Consider the following 27,314-nt stretch of genomic DNA (forward strand, 5'->3'; position numbering starts at 1 on the left):
CGCTGCTCATCCGTTTGCACTGGCTGCCAGTTCCTGCTCGCATCAAATTCAAAGCTCTGATGTTTGCTTACAAAGCGACTTCTGGCCTTGCTCCTTCTTATCTGCTCTCACTTCTGCAGATCTTTGTGCCCTCCAGAAACTTGCGTTCTGTGAATGAACGTCGCCTCGTGGTTCCATCCCAAAGAGGGAAGAAAACACTTTCCCGAACTCTCGCATTCAATCTGCCCAGTTGGTGGAATGAACTCCCTAACTGCATCAGAACGGCAGAGTCACTTGCTGTCTTCAAGAAACAACTAAAAACTCAACTATTTAGGCTCCACTTTCCTTCCTAATCTGCAATTCCCTCTGACTCCACCACTAACTACTACAAAAAAATAAAAAAAATAAAAAATTATTACTAATGTTTTGCTTCCCACACTTTCTTTACACACCTGATACTTGCCTACAGCACTTATTCATTGTTGCTCTTATAGTTGTGTAAATTGCTTCCTTGTCCTCATTTGTAAGTCGCTTTGTATAAAAGCGTCTGCTAAATGACTAAATGTAAATGTATAAATTGAATAAATAATCAATTGTTATACATTGCTTGCTACATATTGCATGTTAGATAAACTATGACTCATCATTATGCATTTAATAATCATAGCGTGCTTCTGTTCTAATTTGTAATTAATTTTGGATGAAAGCATCTACCAAAATAATAAGTGTAAATGTGGCATGTGGAAGTACCGTATTTTCTCCTATGCAGAATAATGGAGATGAAGATGACGGCCAAAAGCACAACGATCACCGCTCCAATCCACACAAACAGAGCTGAACCGTGAAAAGGGATTTCTTCTGCAAAAAGAGAAAATATTAAGGTTAAAACGTGAATAAAATAAGCATGCGGTATATTTTTCTGTGGGACAAAAACCCCCTAAATTATTAGCCCCCCCCCCCCCCCCCTTTATTTGTTTTCCCAATTTCTGTTTAATAGAGAGCAGATTTAACATTTCTAATGATATTAGTTTTAATAACTCATCTCTAATAACTGATTTATTTTATCTTTGTCATGATGACAGTAAATAATATTTGACTAGATATTCTTCAAGACACTTCTATACAGCTTAAAGTAACGTTTAAAGACTTAACTAGGTTAACTAGGCAAGTTTTTGCATAACGTTGGTTTGTTCTGTGTAGACTATCGAAATAAATATAGCTTAAAGATGTTAATAATATTGTCCTTTAAATTGCTTTTTAAAAAATTAAGAACTGCTTTTATTCTAGCTGAAATAAAACAAATAAGACTTTCTCAAGAAGAAAAAAATGATCAGACATACTGTGAAAATTTCCTTCCTCTGTTAAACATAATGTAGGAAATATTTTAAATACTCTTGCATATATACATATATTAAAAAAGCCATTTAATAATATTTTAATAATTTTTTTATAAGTATTGAACGCTTGCTTTTGATTACATTTTTTATTAATCAATAATTTTGACAGTTTTATCTTTTAATTTTTATTCTAGCAATTATTTTAGTCATTTTAATAATTAATTTAATGAAACATTTTATTTTCATTGTTATTTTAATTCACGTTTTACTAATGTTTGTTTTGTACCCGTTTTTTATTTCTTTTCTTTATTTTTTTAATAATTAAGTAAGTATTATAATTTATATTCAATTTATGTCCATTGTTTTACTTCATAATAATGCTGCTTTAAACTACACTATTACCCTAACCTGTTAACCTAATTAATCTAGTTAAACCTTTAAATGTCACTTTAAGCTGTATAGAAGTGTCTTGAAGAATATCCAGTCTAATATTATTTACTGTCATCATGGCAAAGATAAAATAAATCAGTTATTAGAGATGAGTTATTAAAACTATTATGATTAGAAATGTATTGAAAAAATCTGCTCTCTGTTAAACACAAATTGGGGAAAAATAAACAGGGGGTCTAATAATTCTGACTTTAACTGTATATATATATATATATTGTTCCAAATAATATCAAGCACCAAATGCAATACATAAGTTGTGTAAAAACATAAATACTGTTATTACATAAGATAAAACACTCCCTTTCACACACTGAAAGAAGAACTCTTGCATTAGGTTACAATATCATATTATTGGTGTTTTTCTGAATAACTAATGGCACAATACTGTAAGTCTGCTGGAAAATACAAAGGTACTCCTCCCTATTTATCGGAAATATATCAGTTTTCTTTCATATCAAATGGGTTTCGTATTAAACACCGCCTCGTCTGCGGAAAGACTAAAGGAAAATCTACATCACACCAGACATAAACAACGGAAAAGAAGAGCAACTTTCAGATCTGTAGGCTGAATCTTGTTCCTACACACAAAAACGAACGTAGAAACTTGCTATCTGTGATGCTGCTCAATATATTAACTTTTCACTAGGACGCTTGTTAAAATGTAAATATTTAAATATTTTTAGATTAAACTGTAGAAATGACACAATCTGTAGTGTAATGTAATCTGTTAGATCACACATGTATGCAAATGTAATCTGACTACTTTTGGATTACATTTAGATTACTTTTGTGCTTAAGCTGATTTGATGTCACATATAATGAGGCAGGATAATCTTGTACTATTTTGACTGATAGAAATAATAAATACATTCATTGTTTATTGGCAACAAGAGCCTTAACAGCTTCTTTTTAAAGTGTTTAAGTGTTTAATACTTCACAATATTTACACTAATATACATTTTTGTGTTTGATGAGAGTAACATTAAAAGACTTTAAAAGACATTAAGACTAAATTAATTACTTAAAATTAAGCATATAAAACAGCAACATCACAAAACCCAACATTAAAAATCATAACATTCAAAGGCAATATCACTGCAACACCACATCTTTAATCTAAAAGACACTAGAAACTCAGATGACAGAATCAATGACAAAAATCTAATAATATTAACAATCACAAAGATTCTATAAGTGGAAGGTTTGTCATAAAAATATAATACACACATGTCAAAAATGAGGAGAGAAAAATGAGGAGAATCTTTGAATTGTGAACAACTTACTCCCATTATGTAAATGATATGTAATCCATAAAAGTAACTGTAGTTTGGTTACAAGTATTTTAAAAAGTAGCTTACTCTTATTACAAGTACTTGAGTTTTGTAATTTGACTGCAAAATATTAGCAGTTCTGAGTGCTCATAATATCAACATGAAGAGTTTTAACAACAAAGGCTCATTGCAAATACATGCTTTAGCCTATATTTTTGTCATCACAAAAATGTACTTTAAATTACATTTGACGGCAGGTTCTAGATAAAATGAGCACTAGGGGGCAGTATGACACCAACAACTTCTGTTCCTCTTCATACTAATGATATTTACAGGCACATATTATCAACAAAAAATACATTTTCCATGGAGTTTTTTGCACAACACCAAATTAATACCACAAAACAACCTAATGTATATTATTTTTAACTATCTCCACATGGTCGACTTTTCTGGCATCGTTAGTTTGATCGTAGCTCAGTTTGTACGTTGTTGTGCTTGTGCTGCAAAGTGCTTGGGTTTAAGTCCGATGAAGCATGGTCACTCAAGAGAGATTAAAGCAATGTAAAATCAAGGTAAAAGTATGTGGTCACAGCACACTTTTTAGTTATTTTTGCTTTTGAAAACACTATTGGTTGGGTTTAGGTCAGTGGTTTGCTGGTGTCGGTGATTTCAGGTACACAAAAACGTAGAAATCCCCTTCTAGTAGATTTGTCATCTGAAACGCACAAAAAGTACCTTATGTAACGTATTAAATTACTTCAGGTACGCAAAAACGTACAAAGCGCACTCTAGTGGATTTATAATTTAAAAAGCACAACAAAACGTATCTTACAAAACGTAATAAAGTATTTCAGGTACGCAAAAATGTAAAAAGTGCACTCTAGTGGATTTTTCATCTGAAACAAGCAAAAAATTTAACTTGAATAACGTATTAAAGCAATTCAGATACACAAATATGTATAACGTGCCCTCTAGTGGATTTTTTCATCTGAAACAAACAACAAAACATATCTAGTGGATTTATTAACTGAAATGCACAACAAAACGTATCTTACATAACGTATTAAAGTATTTTAGGTACGCAAAAATGAAAAAAAGTGCCCTCTAGTGGATTTTTCATCTGAAACAAGCAAAAAATTTAACTTGAATAACGTATTAAAGCAATTCAGATACGCAAATATGTATAACGCGCCCTCTAGTGGATTTTTTCATCTGAAACAAACAACAAAACATATCTAGTGGATTTATTAACTGAAATGCACAACAAAACGTATCTTACAAAACGTATTAAAGTATTTCAGGTACGCAAAAATGTATAATGCACACTCTAGTGGATATATCATCTGAAATGCACAAGAAAATGTACTTTAAGTAACATAATAAAGTAGTCCAGGTATGTAAAAACATAGAAAGAGCCCCTCTAGTGGATTTATAATTTGAAATGCACAATAAAATCTATCTTACATAATGTATTAAAGTATTTCAGGTACGCAAAAATGTAAAAAGCGCCCCTTTAGTGCATTTGTCATCTGAAACAAACAAAAATTGTAACTTACACAACGTTTTAAAAGTAATTCAGGTACGTAAATATGTATAATGCGCCCTCTAGTGGATTTGTCATCTGAAACGCACAACAAAAATGTACCTTACGTAACATAGTAAAGCATTTCAGATATGCAAAAACGTAGAAAGCAACCTCTAGTGGATTTGTCATCTGAAATGCACAAACTTTTACCTTACGTAACAATACGTAGTATTAAAGTATTTTAGGTCGCAAAAATGTAGAAAGCGCCCTCTAGTGGAATTGTCATCTGAAACGCACAAAAAAACATACCTTAAGTAATGTAATAAAGTATTTTAGATACGCAAATATGTATAAAGCGCCCTCTAGTGGATTTGTCATCTAAAAACAAACAAAAAATGTAACTTACACAACGTATTAAAAGTAATTCAGGTACGTAAATATGTATAATGCGCCCTCTAGTGGATTTGTCATCTGAAACACACAACAAAAATGTACCTTACGTAACATTAAAGCATTTCAGATATGCAAAAACGTAGAAAGCAACCTCTAGTGGATTTGTCATCTGAAATGCACAAACTTTTACCTTACGTAACAATACGTAATATTAAAGTATTTTAGGTCGCAAAAATGTAGAAAGCGCCCTCTAGTGGAATTGTCATCTGAAACACACAACAAAACATACCTTAAGTAACGTAATAAAGTATTTCAGATACGCAAATATGTATAAAGCGCCCTCTAGTGGATTTGTCATCTGAAACTCGCAACAAAATGCACTTTACATAACCTTTTAAATTATTTTAGGTACGCAAAATCGTAGAAAGCGCCCTCTATAGGATTTGTGAATTAATGGTGAAATACTACTTAAGTGGACGGGAAGGAACTGTATAGATTTTATATTGTAGAAAATAAATTCAAGCACTTTCAACTCTGGGATAAAAGTGATGGTGTTATGCTGATTATCGACAATAAACCAGTCAGACTCACCTGGGATGCTGAATGTTGCCGTCTGCTGTATTTCCCCCTTCACGATGAAAGTGCAGGTGTAGTTGTTCACAAGCTCTCGTTCAACCTTCAGTTTGCTGACGATGAGGATCAGATCTTCATCGGTGGAGCTCAATGAGGTGTTGGAGAACAGCGTGAGGTTTAACTTTTGACCGTCGCTCCAGTAAACCTGAGCGGATGGGAATCCCTGAGACTCACAGGAAAGCTCTACCTCGTCCTCTCCTGCCTTCCGGAGGCTTTTCCTTACGGGAGAAAACGGAGCTGGAACACATAAACATCCAATATACAGTTGAACACCCCTGTAACAAGTCTGACAGCCAATCAGAATCCAGCATTCAACAGCCCTGTATTGTAAATAGCATTATGTATTTAGTTAGTCACCTGTAACATTGAGTGTGATCTGTTTGTAGTCGACTTCATCTCCCTCCACGATGCACTGATACGTGCCTGAATCTTTTATCCGGAGCTTCTTCAAGTGTAACACAGCTCGATTCTCTCTCAGCAGGTGGGAAATGAGCTGCGCGCGCTTGTGGAACGCAGAGCTGGTGTGATTGTGGATTTCTTTGCCTTTGTCCAGCCAGAAAATGTTGACGTCCGGCTTGGGATGCACGCGGCTCCAGATGACAGTAATGTCTGAAGATCTTTTAAGGGCAGAAAACACACACTCCAGTCTGACGTCTCCATTTAGCTCTGCTTCATAAGTGCTTCTCGGTACGTTGACTGTAAACGAGGCTGAAGACAAGAGAGACAAGTGATGATTAGAAACTGCAAAACCATTATCTACCTTGCACAATGAGAGTACGCTGTAAAATATATCTGCTAATGAACAGTTTCTGTATGTTTGTGTGTTTTCTGTTTATCTGTGGTTGTAAATTGCTTTATGGGATGTTGATCTCTACTATGTCGACTTTTGATGTTGAAAATTCAACTCTACAATTTAACAAAGTGACTTTTAATGACACTGTAGTAGTTAATATAATGTACACAAATTAATATATAGAGAAATGAGTCTGTAAAATAACAGAAAGTGTACTGTACTTTATTACAAGGCTTTTGTAGCGCAATATAGAACACCAACCCAGATAAAATAGCACTGCAAACTATTAAAACTAATTATATTAATAAAAAAAAGTCACCTTTTCCATCTTTTCAGGGTTAAAAGAGAAAATATTAAGGTCTCATGATGCAATTCATATGCATGAATAAACGGGGAAAATAAAAAAAATGTAAACATAAATCACTTTTTTTTATACAGTGTATAGTAAAATTTATAAGACTAATATTTCTAATCTTCTGTAATATTAATAATTATCCTATAATAAACTCAGGTGGTTTTACAAAAATACACTGAAATATAAGTTGATGATTGCTTGTAAATTTCGCAAATAATTACTAGTGCTGTCAAATAGTTAACAACTTTCAAAATATAAGCTAAAAAATGAATAAATAAAAGTTTGAAAAGCTCTTTTCATAATAGAGTATATACTGTATGTGTGTTGTGTATATTTACTATGCATATATAAATACATGCATGCATTGTTTTGAGTAAACAAATATATTTATATGTAAAATACCTATATATAATACAAATTATTAAATCAATAAAAATATAAAATAATTTTCATTTATGTACGTGTAATTTTCATTTATGTTTACATAATAAATATACTCTTATATATATATATATATATATATATATATATATATATACTCTTATATATATATATATATACTCTTATATATATATATATATATATATATATATATATATATATATATATATATATATATATATATATATATATATATATATATATATATATATATATATATATATATATATATATATATATATATATATATATATATATATATATATTTCGAATCAGAATTATTAGTCCCCCTTTGAATGTTTTTTGTTTTTCTTTTTTAAATATTTCTCAAATGATGTTTAACAGAGCAAGGAAATTTTCACAGTATGTCTGATAATGTTTTTTTCTTCTGGAGAAAGTGTTATTTGCTTTATTTTGGCTAGAATAAAAGCAGTTAAAAAATTTTAAACACCATTTTAAGGTCAATATTATTATCCCCTTTAAGCTGTTTTTTTTCCGATAGTCTACAAAAGGAACAATCGTAATAATAAAAATACACATCTTTATTTTGGATGCAATTGACCATGATTAATTGTTTGAAAACACAAATAATTACTAAAATAATAATTACAATTTTTTTTACAAACAAATTGCTGGTAACCGGAATAATTACTATTAACAAAAATACTGAAATAGAACCAAATAAATGATAAAATAACATTTTAAAATTGATGCAAATTGGGATTACAAATTCTCTTTGGCCCATATTTTACCCAAATCTGGGTTAAAACAACCCTGATTTATGTGTAAATGTGAAATATGATATAGAAGTTCACATTTGGATTGAAAAAACTACTGTAAAATTATGTACATATATGCAACGTTACACTTCAAAATATTACAAAAATCTCCATTTACGGTACATATTTCTCAATCATTAGAATTACAAAAATGTATATATTTATATATGCTCATATATGATTTTAGACGATTACCACAGTACACTTTCTATTGATCACTCCATGAATTACATCACATAGTCAAGAACTGGAAGTGAAATAAAGGAATTTTTAATGTTTCAGATCAGATGATGATCTTCTCTAAAGTATTGAGAGTCACTGGACTTTTCAGGTGTGTTTCATATGTCAAATTCATCATAAAAATCATCATAAAATAACAGTATAGCACTAATAAACATAAAAATTCACAAAATAATCATCATATAATAAGAGTATAGCCCTATTAAACATCAAATTCATTAAAAAATCATCATATAATAAGAGTATAGCCCTATTAAACATCAAATTAATAAAAAAAATCATCAAATAATAAGAGTATAGTCCTAATAAACATCAAATTCATAAAATAATCATCATATAATAAGAGTATAGCCCTAATAAACATCAAATTCATAAAATAATCATCATATAATAAGAGTATAGCCCTAATAAACATCAAATTTAATTAAAAATCATCATATAATTGCACTAACAAACATCAAATTTAATTAAGTATCATCATATAATAAGAGTATAGCCCTATTAAACATCAAATTCATAAAATAATCATCATATAATAAGAGTATAGCCCTATTAAACATCAAATTCATAAAATAATCATCATATAATAAGAGTATAGCCCTATTAAACATCAAATTCATAAAATAATCATCATATAATAAGAGTATAGCCCTAATAAACATCAAATTCATAAAATAATCATCATATAATAAGAGTATAGCCCTATTAAACATCAAATTCATAAAATAATCATCATATAATAAGAGTATAGCCCTAATAAACATCAAATTCATAAAATAATCATCATATAATAAGAGTATAGCCCTATTAAACATCAAATTTAATTAAAAATCATCATATAATTGCACTAACAAACATCAAATTTAATTAAAAATCATCATATAATAAGAGTATAGCCCTATTAAACATCAAATTCATTAAAAAACCATCATATAATAAGAGTATAGCCCTATTAAACATCAAATTTAATTAAAAATCATCATATAATAAGAGTATAGCCCTATTAAACATCAAATTCATAAAATAATCATCATATAATAAGAGTATAGCCCTAATAAACATCAAATTTAATTAAAAATCATCATATAATAAGAGTATAGCCCTATTAAACATCACATTCATTAAAAAACCATCATATAATAAGAGTATAGCCCTAATAAACATCAAATTCATAAAATAATCATCATATAATAAGAGTATAGCCCTATTAAACATCAAATTCATAAAATAATCATCATATAATAAGAGTATAGCCCTATTAAACATCAAATTTAATTAAAAATCATCATATAATTGCACTAACAAACATCAAATTTAATTAAAAATCATCATATAATAAGAGTCTACAGCCATTAAAAGAATGAAGAGAGAAAATTTAACACAAAACATTTAAGATTTCTGATGATCCTGTCAAATCTGATCTCCTCTAAAACTCTTAAGTTATTCTTTCTCATATAACAAGCCTTATTTAGCTCTGTTAGACAGTTTTAAATCCTACATGCAGTTTCTAGAGTCATTTTTGACCATCTAAAACTGAAAGCAAGCCGATATGTGAAAAAATAATATACCTGATAAGACGGCAGGCCACAGCAGAGCCTGAAATATGATGACCAGCGTCCTCTTCATTGACCCCTGCATGCAAACACAGCACATCAGTCTATAAACACACACAAATCCTCTGTGTCTGCCGCTAAGCTGAGCGGCTATGAGTTTTTCAGCACGCAGGTCTGCTGATCGTCTGATGTCATGAACCACAATGAATAAGCACTGGATCACTTCTTGATTTACCCCAACTAACACAATTTGCATTGATAACGGTTACAAAGCAGTTTTTTTGCTGATCCTGAATTGCATTATGATCTGACTCAGACCTGTGTGAGTCTAGAGATGATTCAGCTCTTTAACTGAATCATCAACGGGACAAAAACCTGAAGAGCCCCACAGATCCTTTTCTCATCATGCAGCCTGAAATAAATCCACCTTCTTCTATAGGAAAGGTCATTTTTACTCATTATTTCCCACTTGTTTTTTTTAAAGCTCTGTGGCTTTCGGAAAACAACTATGCAGTCATCAACCAAACATTCGACATCACTGCAGCGTGAACATCATTGCAACCAAAATATTCATGCCAAATTTATTCATTCATTCATTTTCCTTTGTTTACTCCCTTATTTATCAGGGGTCGCCACAGCGGAATGATCCGCCTATTATTCCTGCATATGTTTTACACAGCGGATGCCCTTTATTAAACATCAAATTCATAAAATAATCATCATATAGTAAGAGTATAGCCCTATTAAACATCAAATTCATAAAATATTCATCATAAAATAAGAGTATAGCCCTATTAAACATCAAAATCATAAAATAATCATCATATAATAAGAGTATAGCCCTATTAAACATCAAATTCATAAAATAATCATCATATAATAAGAGTATAGCCCTATTAAACATCAAATTCATAAAATAATCATCATAAAATAAGAGTATAGCCCTATTAAACATCAAATTCATTAAAAAATCATTATATAATAAGAGTATAGCCCTATTAAACATCAAATTCATAAAATAATCATCATAAAATAAGAGTATAGCCCTATTAAACATCAAATTCATTAAAAAATCATTATATAATAAGAGTATAGCGCTATTAAACATCAAATTCATAAAATAATCATCATATAATAAGAGTATAGCCCTATTAAACATCAAATTTATTTAAAAAATCATCATATAATAAGAGTATAGCCCAATTAAACATCAAATTCATAAAATAATCATCATATAATAAGAGTATAGCCCTATTAAACATCAAATTCATAAAATAATCATCATATAATAAGAGTACAGCCCTATTAAACATCAAATTCATAAAATAATCATCATATAATAAGAGTATAGCCCTATTAAACATCAAATTCATAAAATAATCATCATATAATAAGAGTATAGCCCTATTAAACATCAAATTCATAAAATAATCATCATATAATAAGAGTATAGCCCTATTAAACATCAAATTCATAAAATAATCATCATATAATAAGAGTATAGCCCTATTAAACATCAAATTCATTAACAAATCATCATATAATAAGAGTATAGCCCTATTAAACATCAAATTCATAAAATAATCATCATATAATAAGAGTATAGCCCTATTAAACATCAAATTCATAAAATAATCATCATATAATAAGAGTATAGCCCTATTAAACATCAAATTCATAAAATAATCATCATATAATAAGAGTATAGCCCTATTAAACATCAAATTCATAAAATAATCATCATATAATATGATTATCATTGCAACCGAAATATTTATGCAAAATCTATTCATTCATTCATTTTGCTTTGTTTACTCCCTTATTTATCCGGGGTCGCCACAGCGGAATGATCCGCCTATTATTCCTGCAAATGTTTACACAGCGGATGCCCTTCCAGCTGTAACCCAGTACTGGGAAACACCCATTAATACACGTTCACACACACTCATACAACTTACTTAATCCCATTCACCTATAGCGGGGTATGTGTTTGGACTGTGGGGGGAATCAGAGCAGAGGAAACCCACACCAACACAGGGAGAACATGCAAACTCCACACACAAATGCCAACTGGCCCATCCGTGACTTGAACCAGTGACCTTCTTGTTGTGAGGTGACAGTGCTAACCTCAGAGCCACGATGTTGGCCCCTAATGCAATATTTAATAGATAAAATACTCTTTCCTCATTTATTTTAGTCAAATTTTGTGTTTATTTGTGTGTGTGTGTGTGTGCTTGTTTTTGTGACATATCAGGACACAAACTTGTATAATAGCACGGGTTTGATGGGTATGATGTTTTACAAGGAGAAGGTGACTTATGAGGACATTACCCATGTTTCTATTTTTCAAAAACATAGGATTGCCTTAGATAAGATTTAATCATGCAGTGAAATACAATGTGAAAGTAAAATTGCAAACAGTTTCCTCTGAAGATAGGGTTAGGTTTAGGTTTGGGGGAAAGAAAATAAACAATGGAAAGTTTGTCAGTCAAAAAACAATGAAAATCCATAGAATGTCCTCATAATTCACACAAACATTATGTGTGTGTGTGTGTGTGTGTGTGTGTGTGTGTGTGTGTGTGTGTGTGTGTGTGTGTGTGTGTGTGTGTGTGTGTGTGTGTGTGTGAGAATGTCTGTGTACCTTGTATTCCTCACAATGTGGAGACTAACCGAATGTCCTTACAAGTATAGCAATAGCAGTTTTTTGTTTGTGGGGGCACTTTTGGAATATAGCGTCACTAACCGACGAGGAAACGCGCATGACAGTGCTTTTACATAGTTCATTCATAGAAAGAACAGCCAGAAAGGGTGAAACTGGTGGATTTGTGTCGACTATTAGCATAATTGATCCATAACAACGTACAGTAAGTTACCTATTACTGTCAGTGTGTTTGTGTGCTCTTTATAAATGACTGAAAACAGCTGCTGGTAAAGTATTTTGATCGCAGCGGCTCAGTTTGTGATCATATCTCCGCTTCTTCAGTTCTGTTGATTTGTAATGTCAAATATTCGTAGCTTGATAAAGATGGAAATATGAAGTTCAGTAAAGTTAGCAACAGATTTGCAGATTTGTATTTTCCGGATCTATAACTCGTGTCATTTTGATCTATGCGCTAATAGTATGACTAACGTTACTAACGTTATGGCGAAGGCTTAAACAGAGCATTACTCATAATATCGAGCGAAAAAAAGGAATAAGACACCTGTAAAACAGAACCATCTTTGTGTTTTTGTAGGAAACACAGTTTAGATCTGTTTAGGGTAAGATGTGTTTGAGTTATTGCCGTCTGTCTATCACTGAATGTGTCAGGAATATCAAAACAAAACCAACTTAGCTCCGCTCCTTTAGCGTCCCTCACACAGCCTGACCCACGCTGGCATGTCTGCTCCTGGGTTTTAGGTTTTGAAAAAGGAGAAAAATTCCACCATCTCGTCCAAACTTTAAGGAGACCGGGTATCAGATTTGCACAATCCATGTGCACTCGCTCGAAAGCTTGACAGAGCCCCTGCGCGTAGCTACAGTTGCTAAGCCACGATTAGTGGACGGCGGTTTTTGGGCATGGCTTAGCAAAGGGTAATTGCAACCATTAAGTGCGTGAAATGACCATCATCTCACACTTCTTTTTAGAGACTGAATAAGTGCACCGTTTAGAGACTTTAAAGTGCACTTATTATTTTTTTACAGTTTTCAATGTGAACACACTACTTACAATATTAATACTACTAAATTGCATAGAATAGTGGATAGCTATGCGATTTGGGACACATCTATTGTGTTCATATTGTATTACACAACACCTAAGATGCTCCTAAGGTGAGATAAGGGTACGTTTAGAGGCAGGTTTGGTGGTATGGGTAGGTTTAAAGTGTAAGGAATGGGTCAACAGTGTAATTATAAGATTATTTTTAATTAAAATGTAAGCACAATGTAACATGTATGCATTTAATAAGTGTGTTGTACCTAATGATTAATTCAAAATGTAAGTAAATAGTAAATAAGGCCAAAATAATCGTGCTAGACTGCTTTAAAAGTTGTAGGTTCGGAAGTGCAAAGACCTTGATGTGTTAATTGAATGGGTATAAGGACTCATTTGTGGCGACTGCTGGTAAATTATTGAATAGGGAAGTTATCTTGAGATTGACATGAATAAAATATAAGGTACTAAGGTGCTGTCATACTTCCCGCCTGTCATTTTATATCTTAATTAAAAATGTATAGCTTATTTTTTTTCTTTTCACATATGCAAGTTATTGTGTAATTTCATGGTTGTATAAGACAAAATGTGACCCAGAAATGGGACAATAAAGAACACTTACTGGCCACTTTATTAGGTACACCTGTGCAACTGCTCGTTAAAGCAAATTTCTAATCAGCCAATCACATGGCAGCAACTCAATGCATTTAGCCATGTAGACATGGTCAAGATGATAAGCTGCTGTTCAAAGCGAGCATCAGAATGGGGAAGAAAGAGGATTTAAGTTACTTTGAATGTGGCATAGTTGTTGGTGCCAGTCGGGCTGGTCTGAGGATTTTAGAAACTGTTGATCTACTGGGATTTTCACGCACAACCATCTCTAGGGTTTACAGAGAATGGTCAAACAAAGAGAAAATCCAGTGAGCGGCAGTTCTGTGGGCGCAAATGTCTTGTTGATGCCAGAGGAGAATGGCCAGACTGGAAGGTAAGGTAAGTCAAATAAGCACTCGTTACAACCGAGGTCTGCAGAAGAGCATCTCTGAACACACAACACATCCAACCTTGAGGCGGATGGGCTACAGCAGCAGAAGACCACACCGGGTGCCGCTCCTGTCAGCTAAGAACAGGAAACTGAGGCTACAATTCACACAGACTCACCAAAACTGGACAATAGAAGATTGGAGAAACGTTGCTGCTCTGATGAGTCTCCATTTCTGCTGACACATTCAGATGGTCGGCTCAGAATTTGGCATCAACAACATGAAAGCATGGATCCATCCTGCCTCCACACAGTTACCAGATCTCAATCCAATAGAGCAGCTTTGGGATGTGGTGGAACGGGAGATTGGCATCATGGATGTGCAGCAGACAAATCTGCAGCAACTGTGTGATGCTATCATCATGTCAATATGGACTACAATCTCTGAGGAATATTTCCAGTACCCTGTTAAATGTACGCCACAAAGGATTAAAGCAGTTCTGAAGGCAAAAGGGGTACAATCCAGTAATAGTCAGGTGTACCTAATAAAGTGGCCGGTGAGTGTATAAACAAAAACTTAAAATATGAAGTGTGCAACCCGATTTTTTTTTTTCAGATAATCTCATAAGATTATCAGCAGCAGAATCAACCATTCTACATTTTTGAGTAATATTCAAAAAGTACCTTCTGTACAGCACTTGTGTCTCATGAAATGAGATTATGTATCTCTCCATCAGTCTGAGAGTGTTTGATTGTGAAACAAAGTATAATAAGCAGGAAACCAGTGTGAAGTCGACTTCCCCGAGCAGCTAAAGTTCATGCCACGGAAAAAAAGAAAATGCTAGCGAATTAAATAACACTACACCTACATGCTCACCACTCGCACTGAAACAGAGGTGGTGAGTAACCTTTGGGCAACCCATGGGTTAAGTGGTTGGGAAAGCAACTTAACTCAGTTACTCTATTTAGTCACATCTAAAACTATCAAGTCTTCGGGGTAACAGCCACAAACATTTTTTTTCCAGGTAAGCAAGTGAGCAAGTTCAAAATCAAACAGATTACTTTATGACAGACACAACAGCAATCTACTATGATAACAGTGAATCCAACATGTCAAACATCAGAAAAATGCACTAAACTATGTACAGTTGCTTTAAATGCACACAAATGAGCGTTCTACTGCATAAATTTGAACTGTGCATCTATTAAATAACATTTAATTGACTACAATGACTTACAGAAAAATATAGTGTATTTTTGAACAATATTTTCCATGATTACAAGATACTGAGCAGGATTTCCATCCACATGTCAGAACATGTCAGCTATCTGCTCACTGAAGTCATCAACTATCCCAGTGTTACTCTGCTTTCTGTATTGGAGACTCGTTATACATGATAGACAAACTTATATCCACTATAGAAATTACTTTCAGCATATGACATATGCTGAAGTTTTATAATTATGTTAGATAAAAGCAATGAAAGACATTCCAGCCATACTTTATAAGATCATAGTTTCTCTGTGAACAATAACAAGTAATCTTTATAACCTGTGTCAGATTACAGAAACACATTTGGCAGCGAAGTCCCCATTTATGATGTTTAATTGGGTCAGCAAACACAGGATGATTACACATGACTTTAAATGCCAATCACACATGAAAAAATACTATAGTAATTCATAGTAAACACTAGCATTTCTGAACCATGCTATAGTAAAATGTCTTATACTGTATATAATATAGTATTCCCATTTCTGTTAATGAATACTAGTTAATTGATTAACTGCATTAAACACTGCAATACTCTTTAGCTTTGCTACAGTAAACTGTGGTGTATTGTAGAGCAAAATACCCTACATTTGTTTATATTACCAGAGCAAACATAGAACGACCTAAACAGATTAATTCAAGTACTTTATGGTTCATTAATACTCCATTATTTAATATAAGTAGGCTCCTATGTTATATATTTCAATCTGGGACTTAAATTAAATGATTAAATAGGCTTAACTAATCAACAGTGACTTTAAAAATATATATATTTGAGAATAGAGCAACCATAGAATTAACAAAACTATTTAACTCAAGTACTTAAGGTTTTAAAAAACTCCGTTATTTAATACATGTAGGCTCATATGTTATATATTTCAAACTGGAACTTAAATCAAATGATTAAACATGCTTAATCATACAACAGTGACTTAAAACAATTTATTTGAGAGCAGAGCAACCTTAGAATTACCAAAACTATTTAATTCAAGTACTTTAAGGTTCAGAAATACTCCATTATTTAATATAAGTAGGCTACTGTGCTTTATATTTCAATCTGTGACTTATTAAATAAATAAACATGCTTAATTATACAAGAGGGATTTAAAGCCATTCATTTGATCTGCTGTTAGAGATTAGATGATTCAGAAATTGCCTACCTGATGATGAATACTGCACATGGGCAGACGGGTGTAGCCTGTGTTTTGTTTCTGTGGCACTGAGGAGAGGGACGTCCATAAATGCCTTTTAACCGCGTGCTGTTTACAGGGCTCGCTTTTCATTGGTTGCTGATTTGTGACGTAGCGATGACGAGTTTTGAGCGAAGCTAGTTTCGCGGGAAAACTCCGGATTTCAGCTCAGCTTTGCTTGCTGTGGATACTGAGAACTCGACGACTTTACATCAGCTCACAATCCGGTAAAACAGCACGGGAATAAACATAAACTCTAATTTCCTAGGCGAATCGATTATACATTCCCGATAGATAGATAGATAGATAGATAGATAGATAGATAGATAGATAGATAGATAGATAGATAGGTAGGTAGGTAGGTAGGTAGGTAGGTAGGTAGGTAGGTAGGTAGGTAGGTAGGTAGGTAGGTAGGTAGGTAGGTAGGTAGGTAGGTAGGTAGGTAGATAGATAGATAGATAGATAGATAGATAGATAGATAGATAGATAGATAGATAGATAGATAGATAGATAGATAGATAGATAGCTTAAGTCTTATGTAAGAAGTGTGCTTCTATTTATTTTGCAGTCTTTTGTGTGTTTCAGTTTCAGTTTGACTTGCAGAGACTTGACAGGAATGTTGTGTTTATCATTTCCCACAACTGTGGACAGAAACAGTCCTCCTGTTAACACATCTGGATACTATTAATGTGCTTAAAAACCCAACCCATCATCACAGACACAATGTCGGCTGCTTGTTTCATGTCTTCCTTCCTTTTGTTCTTTTTCACTGTATTGTGAATGAGAAGCGATGCTGCAAAATAACCCCAAATCTGCATAAAGCAACAGTAATACTCCTGCACTATTTGTCATATTTTGTGTGAGAAATCTGCTTTAGGATGAGCAAATAATAACAAGACATTTAATAATGTTTTATTAATTAAAAATGATTCTTGCAAAAACTTGATTATACTTTTAAATAAAGATATGATATTATTGATTAATTATTCTGACACATTCAACTAATAATTAAATATTTGTTTGATATTTTACGAAAATTATTATTTTTTTTTTTAAACAGAATTTCTTATTTATTTTTTTATGCTTAATAGTTACTCTATTAAGTCACATCTAAAACTATCAAATCTTCGGGATAACAGCCACAAATATTTTCTTTCCAGGTAAGCAAGTGAGCAAGTTTCAAAATCAAACAGATTACTTTATGACAGACACAACAGCAATCTACTATGATAACAGTGAATCCAACATGTCAAACATCAGAAAAATGCACTAAACTATGTAAAGCTGCTTTAAATGCACACAAATGAGCGTTCTACTGCACATATTTGAACTATGCGCCTATTAAATAATATTTAATTGACTACAATGACAAGATTCTATGACTTACAGAAAATATAGTGTATTTTCACTGAAGTCATCAACTATCCCAGTGTTACTCTGCTTTCTGTATTAGAGACTCGTTATACATGATAGACAAACTTATATCCACTATAGAAATTACTTTCAACAAATGACATATGCTGAAGTTTTATAAATATGTTAGATAAAAGCAATGAAAGACATTCCAGTCATACTTTATAAGATCATAGTTTCTCTGTGAACAATAAAAAGCAATCTTTATAACCTGTGTCAGATTACAGAAACACATTTGGCAGCGAAGTCCCCATTTATGATGTTTAAATGGACATTTATTAATGTTTTATTAATTAAAAATTATTCTTACAAAAACTTGATTATACTTTTAAATAAAGATGTTATATTATTGATTAATTATTCTGACACATTTAACTAATAATTAAATATTTGTTTGATATTTTTAGAAAAAAATATTTATATATATATATATATATATATATATATATATATATATATATATATATATATATATATATATATATATATATATATGTATATATATATATTTTTTATTTTTTATTTATTTATTTTTTTTACAGAATTTCTTATATTATCTTATGCTTAATAGTTACTCTATTTAGTCACATCTAAAACTATCAAATCTTCGGGATAACAGCCACAAACATTTTCTTTCCAGGTAAGCAAGTGAGCAAGTTTTAACAGAATGTCTTACATTTTTCTTATGCAGAAAGTCTCATTTAATTTATTTGGCTGGAATATTTAACACAACTTTTTGTTTAAACTGTTAAGTTTAATATTGTTAGCCCCCTTAAAATTATTATCTTTGATTGGCTACATGATAAACCACTGTTGTCCAAAGACAAAACAAAACTGCTATTAGAAATAATTCATTAAAACTTATATTATATTGCCTCATAGTTTTCCTTAAACTAAAATGTGCATTGAACAATAACCCCTGTTTTTTTAAATAACATTAAAATATTAATATTTATCATTTAAAATATCAATAATTTAGATCCACTTTAACGGCTTACTTATATGTTGTTAGTAAAAATGTGTAATATAATATGTGTATTTATATAGCGCATTTATTGTGTATGGCCATACACCCAAAGCACTTCACAATCAGGGGGATCTCTCCACACTATCAGAGTGGGATGATTGGGAGGCCATTATGGGTAAGGGCTGATGGAATGAATTTGGCCAGGACACCGGTGTTACACCCCTACCCTTTACGAGAAGTGCCATGGGATTTTTAATGACCACAAAGAGTCAGCACCTCTGTTTAACATCTTATCCAAAAGTCAGCGCCCCCTGACGGCATGCACTAAATTCCAGGGGTTTCATTACCACGACGTAAAATGGGCGTGGCTCGGTCGGTGTTTGGGAAACGCCCCCTTAAAAAAAAAACAATACTGAGAGGTCACCGATCATGCGCAGTACAGGTTCTTTTTTAGCGCGGTCATTTCAAACAGGATGATTATGGATAAAGAACCTACCGCGGTGGATAACGAGGGAAAAAAACAATCATACAGGTTATTTTTTTGTTTTTATAATGTTATATTTTAAAGATTTCATTAGCAAAAACGGCTGACCTCGTTTTACTCCGTTTTACTGTCTCTGGGCTTTTGTACTTCCATTTTAAACCAAATAATAATGGTTGTGGTAAGATTAACCGTGTTTTTGTAGTTTAAAATATGGTATTCAGTCATGTTTAAACAAATAAATACCACATTTTCTGTAATAAATCGTGGTTAATTTTTCTTTCTCGATCTTAGTTAATTAACATAACTCATATTTATTTTCTATTTTTCATTTAAAGTCATCATACACAAAACAACTGGGATCAGGACAGGTATCTGATGTTACTGTATATAATATAAAAGCGATCATACACAAAACAACTGGGATCAGGACAGGTATCTGATGTTAATGTATATAAAAGTGATCATACATGAAACCCCTGGGATCAGGACAGGTATCTGATGTTAATATATATATAAAAGTGATCATACATGAAACCCCTGGGATCAGGACAGGTATCTGATGTTAATATATATATATAAAAGTGATCATACATGAAACCCCTGGGATCAGGACAGGTATCTGATGTTAATATATATATAAAAGTGATCATACATGAAACACCTGGGATCAGGACAGGTATCTGATGTTAATATATATATAAAAGTGATCATACATGAAACCCCTGGGATCAGGACAGGTATCTGATGTTAATATATATATAAAAGTGATCATACATGAAACCCCTGGGATCAGGACAGGTCTCTGATGTTACTGTATATAAAAGTGATCATACATGAAACCCCTGGGATCAGGACAGGTATCTGATGTTACTGTATATAATATAAAAGTGATCATACATGAAACCCCTGGGATCAGGACAGGTATCTGATGTTAATATATATATAAAAGTGATCATACATGAAACCCCTGGGATCAGGACAGGTATCTGATGTTAATATATATATAAAAGTGATCATACATGAAACCCCTGGGATCAGGACAGGTATCTGATGTTAATATATATATATAAAAGTGATCATACATGAAACCCCTGGGATCAGGACAGGTATCTGATGTTAATATATATATAAAAGTGATCATACATGAAACACCTGGGATCAGGACAGGTATCTGATGTTAATATATATATAAAAGTGATCATACATGAAACCCCTGGGATCAGGACAGGTATCTGATGTTAATATATATATAAAAGTGATCATACATGAAACCCCTGGGATCAGGACAGGTCTCTGATGTTACTGTATATAAAAGTGATCATACATGAAACCCCTGGGATCAGGACAGGTATCTGATGTTACTGTATATAATATAAAAGTGATCATACATGAAACCCCTGAGATCAGGACAGGTATCTGATGTTAATGTATATGATATATAAAGTATTTGGCACAAAAGCCGTGGGATCGGGACAGGTATCTTAAGTTATAACAGTATTAATGTAATCTGAGAGGTATCTTAAGTTAATTTGTTTAGTATAACATACACTGACTTCACATGAAACACCTTCGATCAGGACAGCTATTTAGTACTGCATATAAAAGGCATTGGACACGAAAGCCCTGCAAATACGTACAGGTATCTGAATCAAACGGCTGTTTTCACAATCTGCGCATGATCCGTGACCTATGCAAATTCACAGATAGGCCACGCCCACCCGATGACGCAGTAGCGGTTACGCTGTACTGAAACCCCTGGAAAAAAGTGCCTGCCAGCCCACTGACTGTATAGCGTCCCCTTCACTTTATTGGGGCATTTGGACTCACACAGACTGCAGGTTGAGCGCCCCCTGCTGGCCTCACTAACACCACTTCCACTGTGTATAGAACGATAACGTTTTTATTAAAAGAGCATATCAATATTACAATTCAAAATATTAATATTTTAGATCCACTTCCACTATATTGAGTATATAATACAAAACAACAGTAGGTAGTGCTGTCGCCTTACAGCAAGAAGGTCACTGGTTCGAGCCTCGGCTGGGTCAGTTGGCATTTCTGTGTGGAGTTTGCATGTTCTCCCTGCGTTCGTGTGGGTTTCCTCCGAGTGCTCTGGTTTTCCCCACAGTCCAAACACATGCGGTACAGGTGAATTGGGTAGGCTAAATTGTCCGTAGTTTTCCCAGACATGGGTTGCAGCTGGAAGGGCATCCGCTACGTAAAAAAATGTGCTAGATAAGTTGGCGGTTCATTCCGCTGTGGCGACCCCAGATTAAATAAAGGGACTAAGCCCTGTATTAAAGGAAATGAATGAATGAATAATGCTATACTAGCTTAAACAAGTGATATATCTGACTTTACAGCTCATGGTGTGCCAGTAAATAATATCTGGGGATTTTGTTTTTGATTCTTAAGCAGAAAACAAACCCATTTGAATCTTTTTCAACATCACTAAAGATGCTTATGTAAATGCAGGACATTTTGGATTTCAATAGCCGGAAATATGAGCTCATCTTCCTGCCAGATCAGCTAATGGCATCATCTTGGCATGAGTAACACCATTTCTGGGTTTCCCATCTCAATCCAGGGAAGTCGTCCAGATCAGGTTAACATGTGTGATGGGATTTCCACCTATAGCAGCGGTTATACCACATCAATCACTGAAGTTTTCATTTCATTCTGTTTGTTCTTTTCCTTTACGGAAAGACACACAATATAAATATTCCCGTGTTTCTTTCGTCATATTAAATTTTTTCAGGCTAGACCCGTTTGGTGGGGAGCTCATTTAACTGATCTGATTATTGTCTGACTGGGGACAAAACCTTGGGATTTTAATACACAAACATGACAAAACACAACAAATACAAGTGTTTACTCATCAATGATGGGTTGTTTTTATCAAATGTTGAGTCAAATATGCACAAGCACTGCCATTCTGGGTCTAAAAATGTAATTTTACTGTAATTGAAAGTAATTAATACAAGGTTGAGTTTGTCCATGTGTGATCCAACATTGGGTCACAAAAACCTAGCATATTTAAGAGTGTAAGTTTTAAATATATTTTACCCAGTGTGTACTGTTTATGCTTGTCTTTATATATATATATATATATATATATATATATATATATATATATATATATATATATATATATATATATATATATATATATATAAAAATATATATATATATTACATTTTTTATATATTGACAAATTTGATAGATATGTCAAAGTTATGTCAATATATAAAAAAATATGTCAAAATTTATGTCAAATGATTAACTGCAATTAATCAAAATAAAAGTTTATATATATTGTATTAAACGCTCTGACAAATATGCACAAACAAACAATTGGGTTAAAAGATGTGAATTAAATTTTATTGTAAAAATTAACCCAATTTTAGTCCAAACGTTGGGTTACATTTATTAGTGTATACATTAATTCATTCATTTTCTTTTCGGCTTAGTCCCTTTATTAATCTGGGGTCGCCACAACGGAATGAACCAGCAACTTATCCAGCACATATTTTACGCAGCGGATGCCCTTGCAGTTGCAACTCAGCACTGGGAAACACCCATACACTCTTGCACACACTCGAAACCGTGCTGACTATAGTGTTTGGGTCAAAGTTTGGGGTCAGTATGATTTTTAAAGGTTTTAAAATAAGCTTCTCCTGCTCTCCAAGGCTCCATTTATTTAATCAAAAATACAATTGTGAAATGGTATTGTACTATAAAATAACTGTTTAAAATTAGTTTTTCATTTAATTTAATAATTTATTCCAGTGATTTTAAAGATGAATTTTAAGCTTCAGTCACATGATCCTTCAGAACTCACTCTAATGTTCATTATTATTATTATTATTATTAATTGGTAATAGTTATAAAATTAATAATGACCAGAGTAAAAGTTTAACTAAAAACTGCATACAATAAAAAAGCAGTTAATTAAAATTTGAATAAATATATTTTATAAACACCGCCTTAATGAAAAGAATAATTATGCTTAAAAAATGAGCCCAAACTTTTAACCAGTAGTGTATATACACCGCAGTTACTATACTATTAACCGAGATAAAAACATGTTCTCAGACTTTTTTTCTCCCATGCCATGGTAATTTCCCAATTAAACATATGTAAGAATTTCTGGTTTCGCCCTGCTTTCAAAGACAAGCGGATAAAAAACTCAATCGAGAGCATTTGGTGTTTGATTCTCAGAGCATTAAACAGGAAGTTCTATATATTACACTGATGTGATGACTAACATTTACTGTTACTCTCTCTCTCTTTACAGAGGCAGAACCAGAGTCTCTGAGAACTGAAAGTGTGCTGAGTTCAGTCATGCTGGACATGATTGGTGTGAAGTTTGTTTGACTCGGTCATTTGATCCCATTGATGAAGCGGTTTAGATTTCATGGTAACTGATAGTCACTTCTCTATGTGTGTGATTCAGTCAGCAAAGTGTTTTTTACTCGTTCTGGCTCATCATGCTACATAAAGATGGCCGCTAGATGGAGTTTTTTAAAATGAAATTAATTTTTACTAGATGGTGCTGTTGGATCATATACCATAAAGGGACGGTTGACTCAGAAATAAAAAAAAAAGTATTCCTGGTCCATCATTATTTTTTAAAACATTTTTTATTGTTAACAAATTGGATAAATTTCAGATTACACATGGAAATCTGCCAAGTTCTCAAAAAAACAAACAAAAAAAAACAACAATATCAGTGTTTCATTCATTCATTCATTCATTTTCTTGTCGGCTTAGTCCCTTTATTAATCCGGGGTCGCCACAGTGGAATGAACCACCAACTTATCCAGCACGTTTTTACGCAGCGGATGCCCTTCCAGCTGCAACCCATCTCTGGGAAACATCCACACACACTCATTCACACTGATACAGTACAGACAATTTAGCCTACCCAATTTACCTGTACCGCATGTGTTTGGACTGTGGGGGAAACAGGAGCACCCGGAGGAAACCCACATGAACGCAGGGAGAACATGCAAACTCCACACAGAAATGCCAACTGACCCAGCTAAGGCTCGAACCAGCGACCATCTTGCTGTGAGGCGACAGCACTACCTACTGCGCCACTGCGTCGCCTTGTTTAAATTAATTAATTCATTTATTTATTTTATTGTTATTATTATTTTCCCTTTCTGTCTGGATATGTTATTTGTGTTTGTATGTGATTAAAGTTTTTCTTTGGACTGTGTATGTCATTGACCTTTTTTAAGGATCTGTGTGTGATCCCTTGGATTTTGTTCTGGTGTTCCTGTATTGTCAGTTCAGATACTAAAAAAAAGTGTAATCTTATAATTTATACTAATATACAATATACAAAATAATACAATATAAAAATCAAAATGGACCAGCAAAATATTCTGCAGTACACAATATTATATGAAAATATATAATAAACAATAATTATTAAAAAATAGTATTAGGCCTATTTTTGTAATGCAGACACAACAAAACTTGATGCATTGCAGTTACTACTTCTTATCTATAGTTTCATTTTTAAAAGAAACAAAATGGAAAGTCATGACAGGGCCAATAATGGTTTCTAATAGGCCACCTTTGCCCCATTGGCTCCCATTTGATGCTAAAAGTTTGAAACCGTGTTCAGTAAACAACCACACTTGCTGGCAAACAATCAGATCAATAAAGGCCACAATGACCTGTGATTATTATAAGCAGCATAAGTAAACTAGTGGTTTGTCTGTTGGACATATTTACCTTCTCAAAGAAAAAAGAAAAGAAAAAAAGTAATATTCTTAAAGAGTTAAAGAGTAAGAATAGTCTAGAAAGATGATATTACTGACCTTGGTTTGCCATACTGCAGACGATGAAGAAAATAAAATAAAATCAAGCAACAAAATAATGACAAGTAAATCTCAAAATGAAGCCAGACCTAGAGAAAACCTTCCGCAAACAGTCTTGCCTTGACAGTGAAACAAAAAAACCTGCTACAGTACATGCTACACCTGCCATATCCACCCATCTTGTCTTATGCATTAAAACATTTCAAAAAGTTGATCCGAGTGCTACATTCATCTGCAGTTTCATTTCATATGTAAATATATATTCGTCAAAATATTCAGAAATTAATTCAAAATGTTTTATTGGTCCTTGACATCTCCCATTAGCAATACTAAGCAAAAAATAACACCGTCCTGGCCTTTGTAAGAGGCTAAATTATCATATGCATTTGTTTATATGACAAAACATGTATTTTTGACTCAAGAAGGTCCATACTGACTACAAAGGCAGATACTGATAAGATCAGGGCCTGGTGTGTGGACTTTGGGGATTTATGGTGTGGTCACATGTTGATTGGTCAGTTTGAATGTCTTGAATGGCTCACATGGTCAAGAAAGATACAAAATAGGTGGTAAACTCAAGCTCTGTCTCTTTTCCTGGCCTCTCTTTTCCTGGCCTGCTTCTCTCCTGCTCTGCTCCTCTCCTCCTCTGGAGTCTATCTTCTCTGACTCTACTGCAATCAGGCTTCTGGGCCTGCTCTCTTTGTCTCTCTCTCGCTCCCCCTGTGTCTCTCCTTCTACCTCTGGTAACATTTAAGCTGGGTACAATTTATACCATGTGTTTTATCATTTCATATTTAATCATTTTATACATTTGTTATTAATTCAGTTGTAACCATAGAGAATTATTGTCATTAAATCATTTCATTTTCAAGTATTTGTGAATTACTTTTGATTTAACATCAACATTTAATTGTTCCATATAGATACAATACAATCACATTATATCAACCCTCTCCCACATTTATAGCTATTAATACTGCACTTATTTCCGTTTTTGGTATGAGATTGCAGAAGAATGGTTTGACTAGAAATGTACAGTTTTTTACCATCATGCTGATCACTTTTAGTCACTCGGCAGAACTACAGTTCGAACCGCTGTGGTTTAAAGACCGTTCTTACACCTTCAAATAAAATTATTATAATTAGGAATACACAACAAGGTAACATGTTCCTTTTTGGTATTTTTTTTATTGTCCTCAAGTAATGCACATAAATTACAATGTGTAAAAATAAAAATATATAATAAAATATTAATACAAATACAATAATAAACATGACAGAAAAAAACGAGTTTAAGACAATCATACAAATAGCTTAAAAGTTTCACATATAAACATACTGCGTTTTGCTTTACTATTTCTTAATCCAAGTAATGGGTTCAATATAGTGTAATATTTGTTTTACTTAAAACAACTTAAATACCTTAAACTATAAAGGTTTTATTTAGCCAATTTCTGTTTGTGTATATGGTGCTTTACCGTAATCAAACAAAGATTAACAATTAAGATCATATTTGGTTGTAAACGTTCTCTATTGAAATACACCCCTTTACAGTGTTTAGTTTGACCTCGCTCGTCTTCCGCTGACGTCACATAATTCGGCTTTTGCTCGTGCCCGTTGAGGGCGGGTTACGTCAGTTACAGTCACCGTGGACACTCATCGGAGGAGAACAGATGAGGGTATGTTGAAATATTGCCCAAATTAATTATTAGATCTTTAAACTACTT

At 32.8% G+C, this 27,314-nt stretch overlaps 3 protein-coding genes and 2 long non-coding RNA genes across 12 annotated transcripts in view; 3 read left to right on the top strand and 2 right to left on the bottom strand.

Moving 5' to 3' along the window:
* The window catches only part of si:ch211-241b2.5, a 30,449-nt gene extending 13,529 nt beyond the window's left edge, over positions 1–16,920 (bottom strand). The window contains exons 1-5 of one of the 5 annotated variants that reach the window (XM_087300512.1): positions 16,864–16,920; positions 9,768–9,832; positions 5,949–6,299; positions 5,550–5,828; positions 730–837 (exon numbers count right to left, since the gene is read on the bottom strand). In XM_087300512.1, the coding sequence (XP_087156638.1) occupies positions 730–837; positions 5,550–5,828; positions 5,949–6,299; positions 9,768–9,832; positions 16,864–16,880 (820 nt within the window). In that variant the 5' untranslated portion in view covers positions 16,881–16,920. Of the gene's footprint in view, positions 1–729; positions 838–1,633; positions 3,756–5,549; positions 5,829–5,948; positions 6,300–9,767; positions 9,833–13,083; positions 13,348–16,859 lie in introns of those variants that run through there. The other 4 variants (XM_087300511.1, XM_087300513.1, XM_087300514.1 and 1 more) reach the window with 4 other exon arrangements.
* LOC147838686 (uncharacterized) overlaps positions 1–27,314 on the top strand; it is a 1,589,207-nt gene that overhangs the window by 891,443 nt on the left and 670,450 nt on the right. The window lies entirely within an intron of this gene.
* Positions 1–27,314, bottom strand: part of cert1b (ceramide transporter 1b) — a 355,936-nt gene that overhangs the window by 197,138 nt on the left and 131,484 nt on the right. The gene's annotated exons all lie outside the window — the stretch shown is intronic.
* On the top strand, positions 1,634–6,195 carry LOC147838696 (uncharacterized). Its single transcript, XR_015519880.1, has 3 exons — positions 1,634–4,117; positions 4,342–4,526; positions 4,902–6,195. It is a non-coding gene; the product is annotated as an uncharacterized LOC147838696 (long non-coding RNA).
* The window catches only part of hmgcrb (3-hydroxy-3-methylglutaryl-CoA reductase b), a 33,556-nt gene continuing 33,459 nt past the window's right edge, over positions 27,218–27,314 (top strand). For 2 of the 3 annotated variants that reach the window (XR_015519579.2, XR_015519578.2), the window contains exon 1: positions 27,220–27,266. The gene's annotated coding sequence lies outside the window, so the exon portion shown is untranslated. 3 annotated transcript variants of the gene reach the window in all.

The sequence above is a fragment of the Danio rerio genome, chromosome 21, assembly GCF_052040795.2.
Source record: "Danio rerio strain M-AB ecotype USA chromosome 21, GRCz13ab, whole genome shotgun sequence".
In the NCBI taxonomy this organism is placed as follows: domain Eukaryota; kingdom Metazoa; phylum Chordata; class Actinopteri; order Cypriniformes; family Danionidae; genus Danio; species Danio rerio.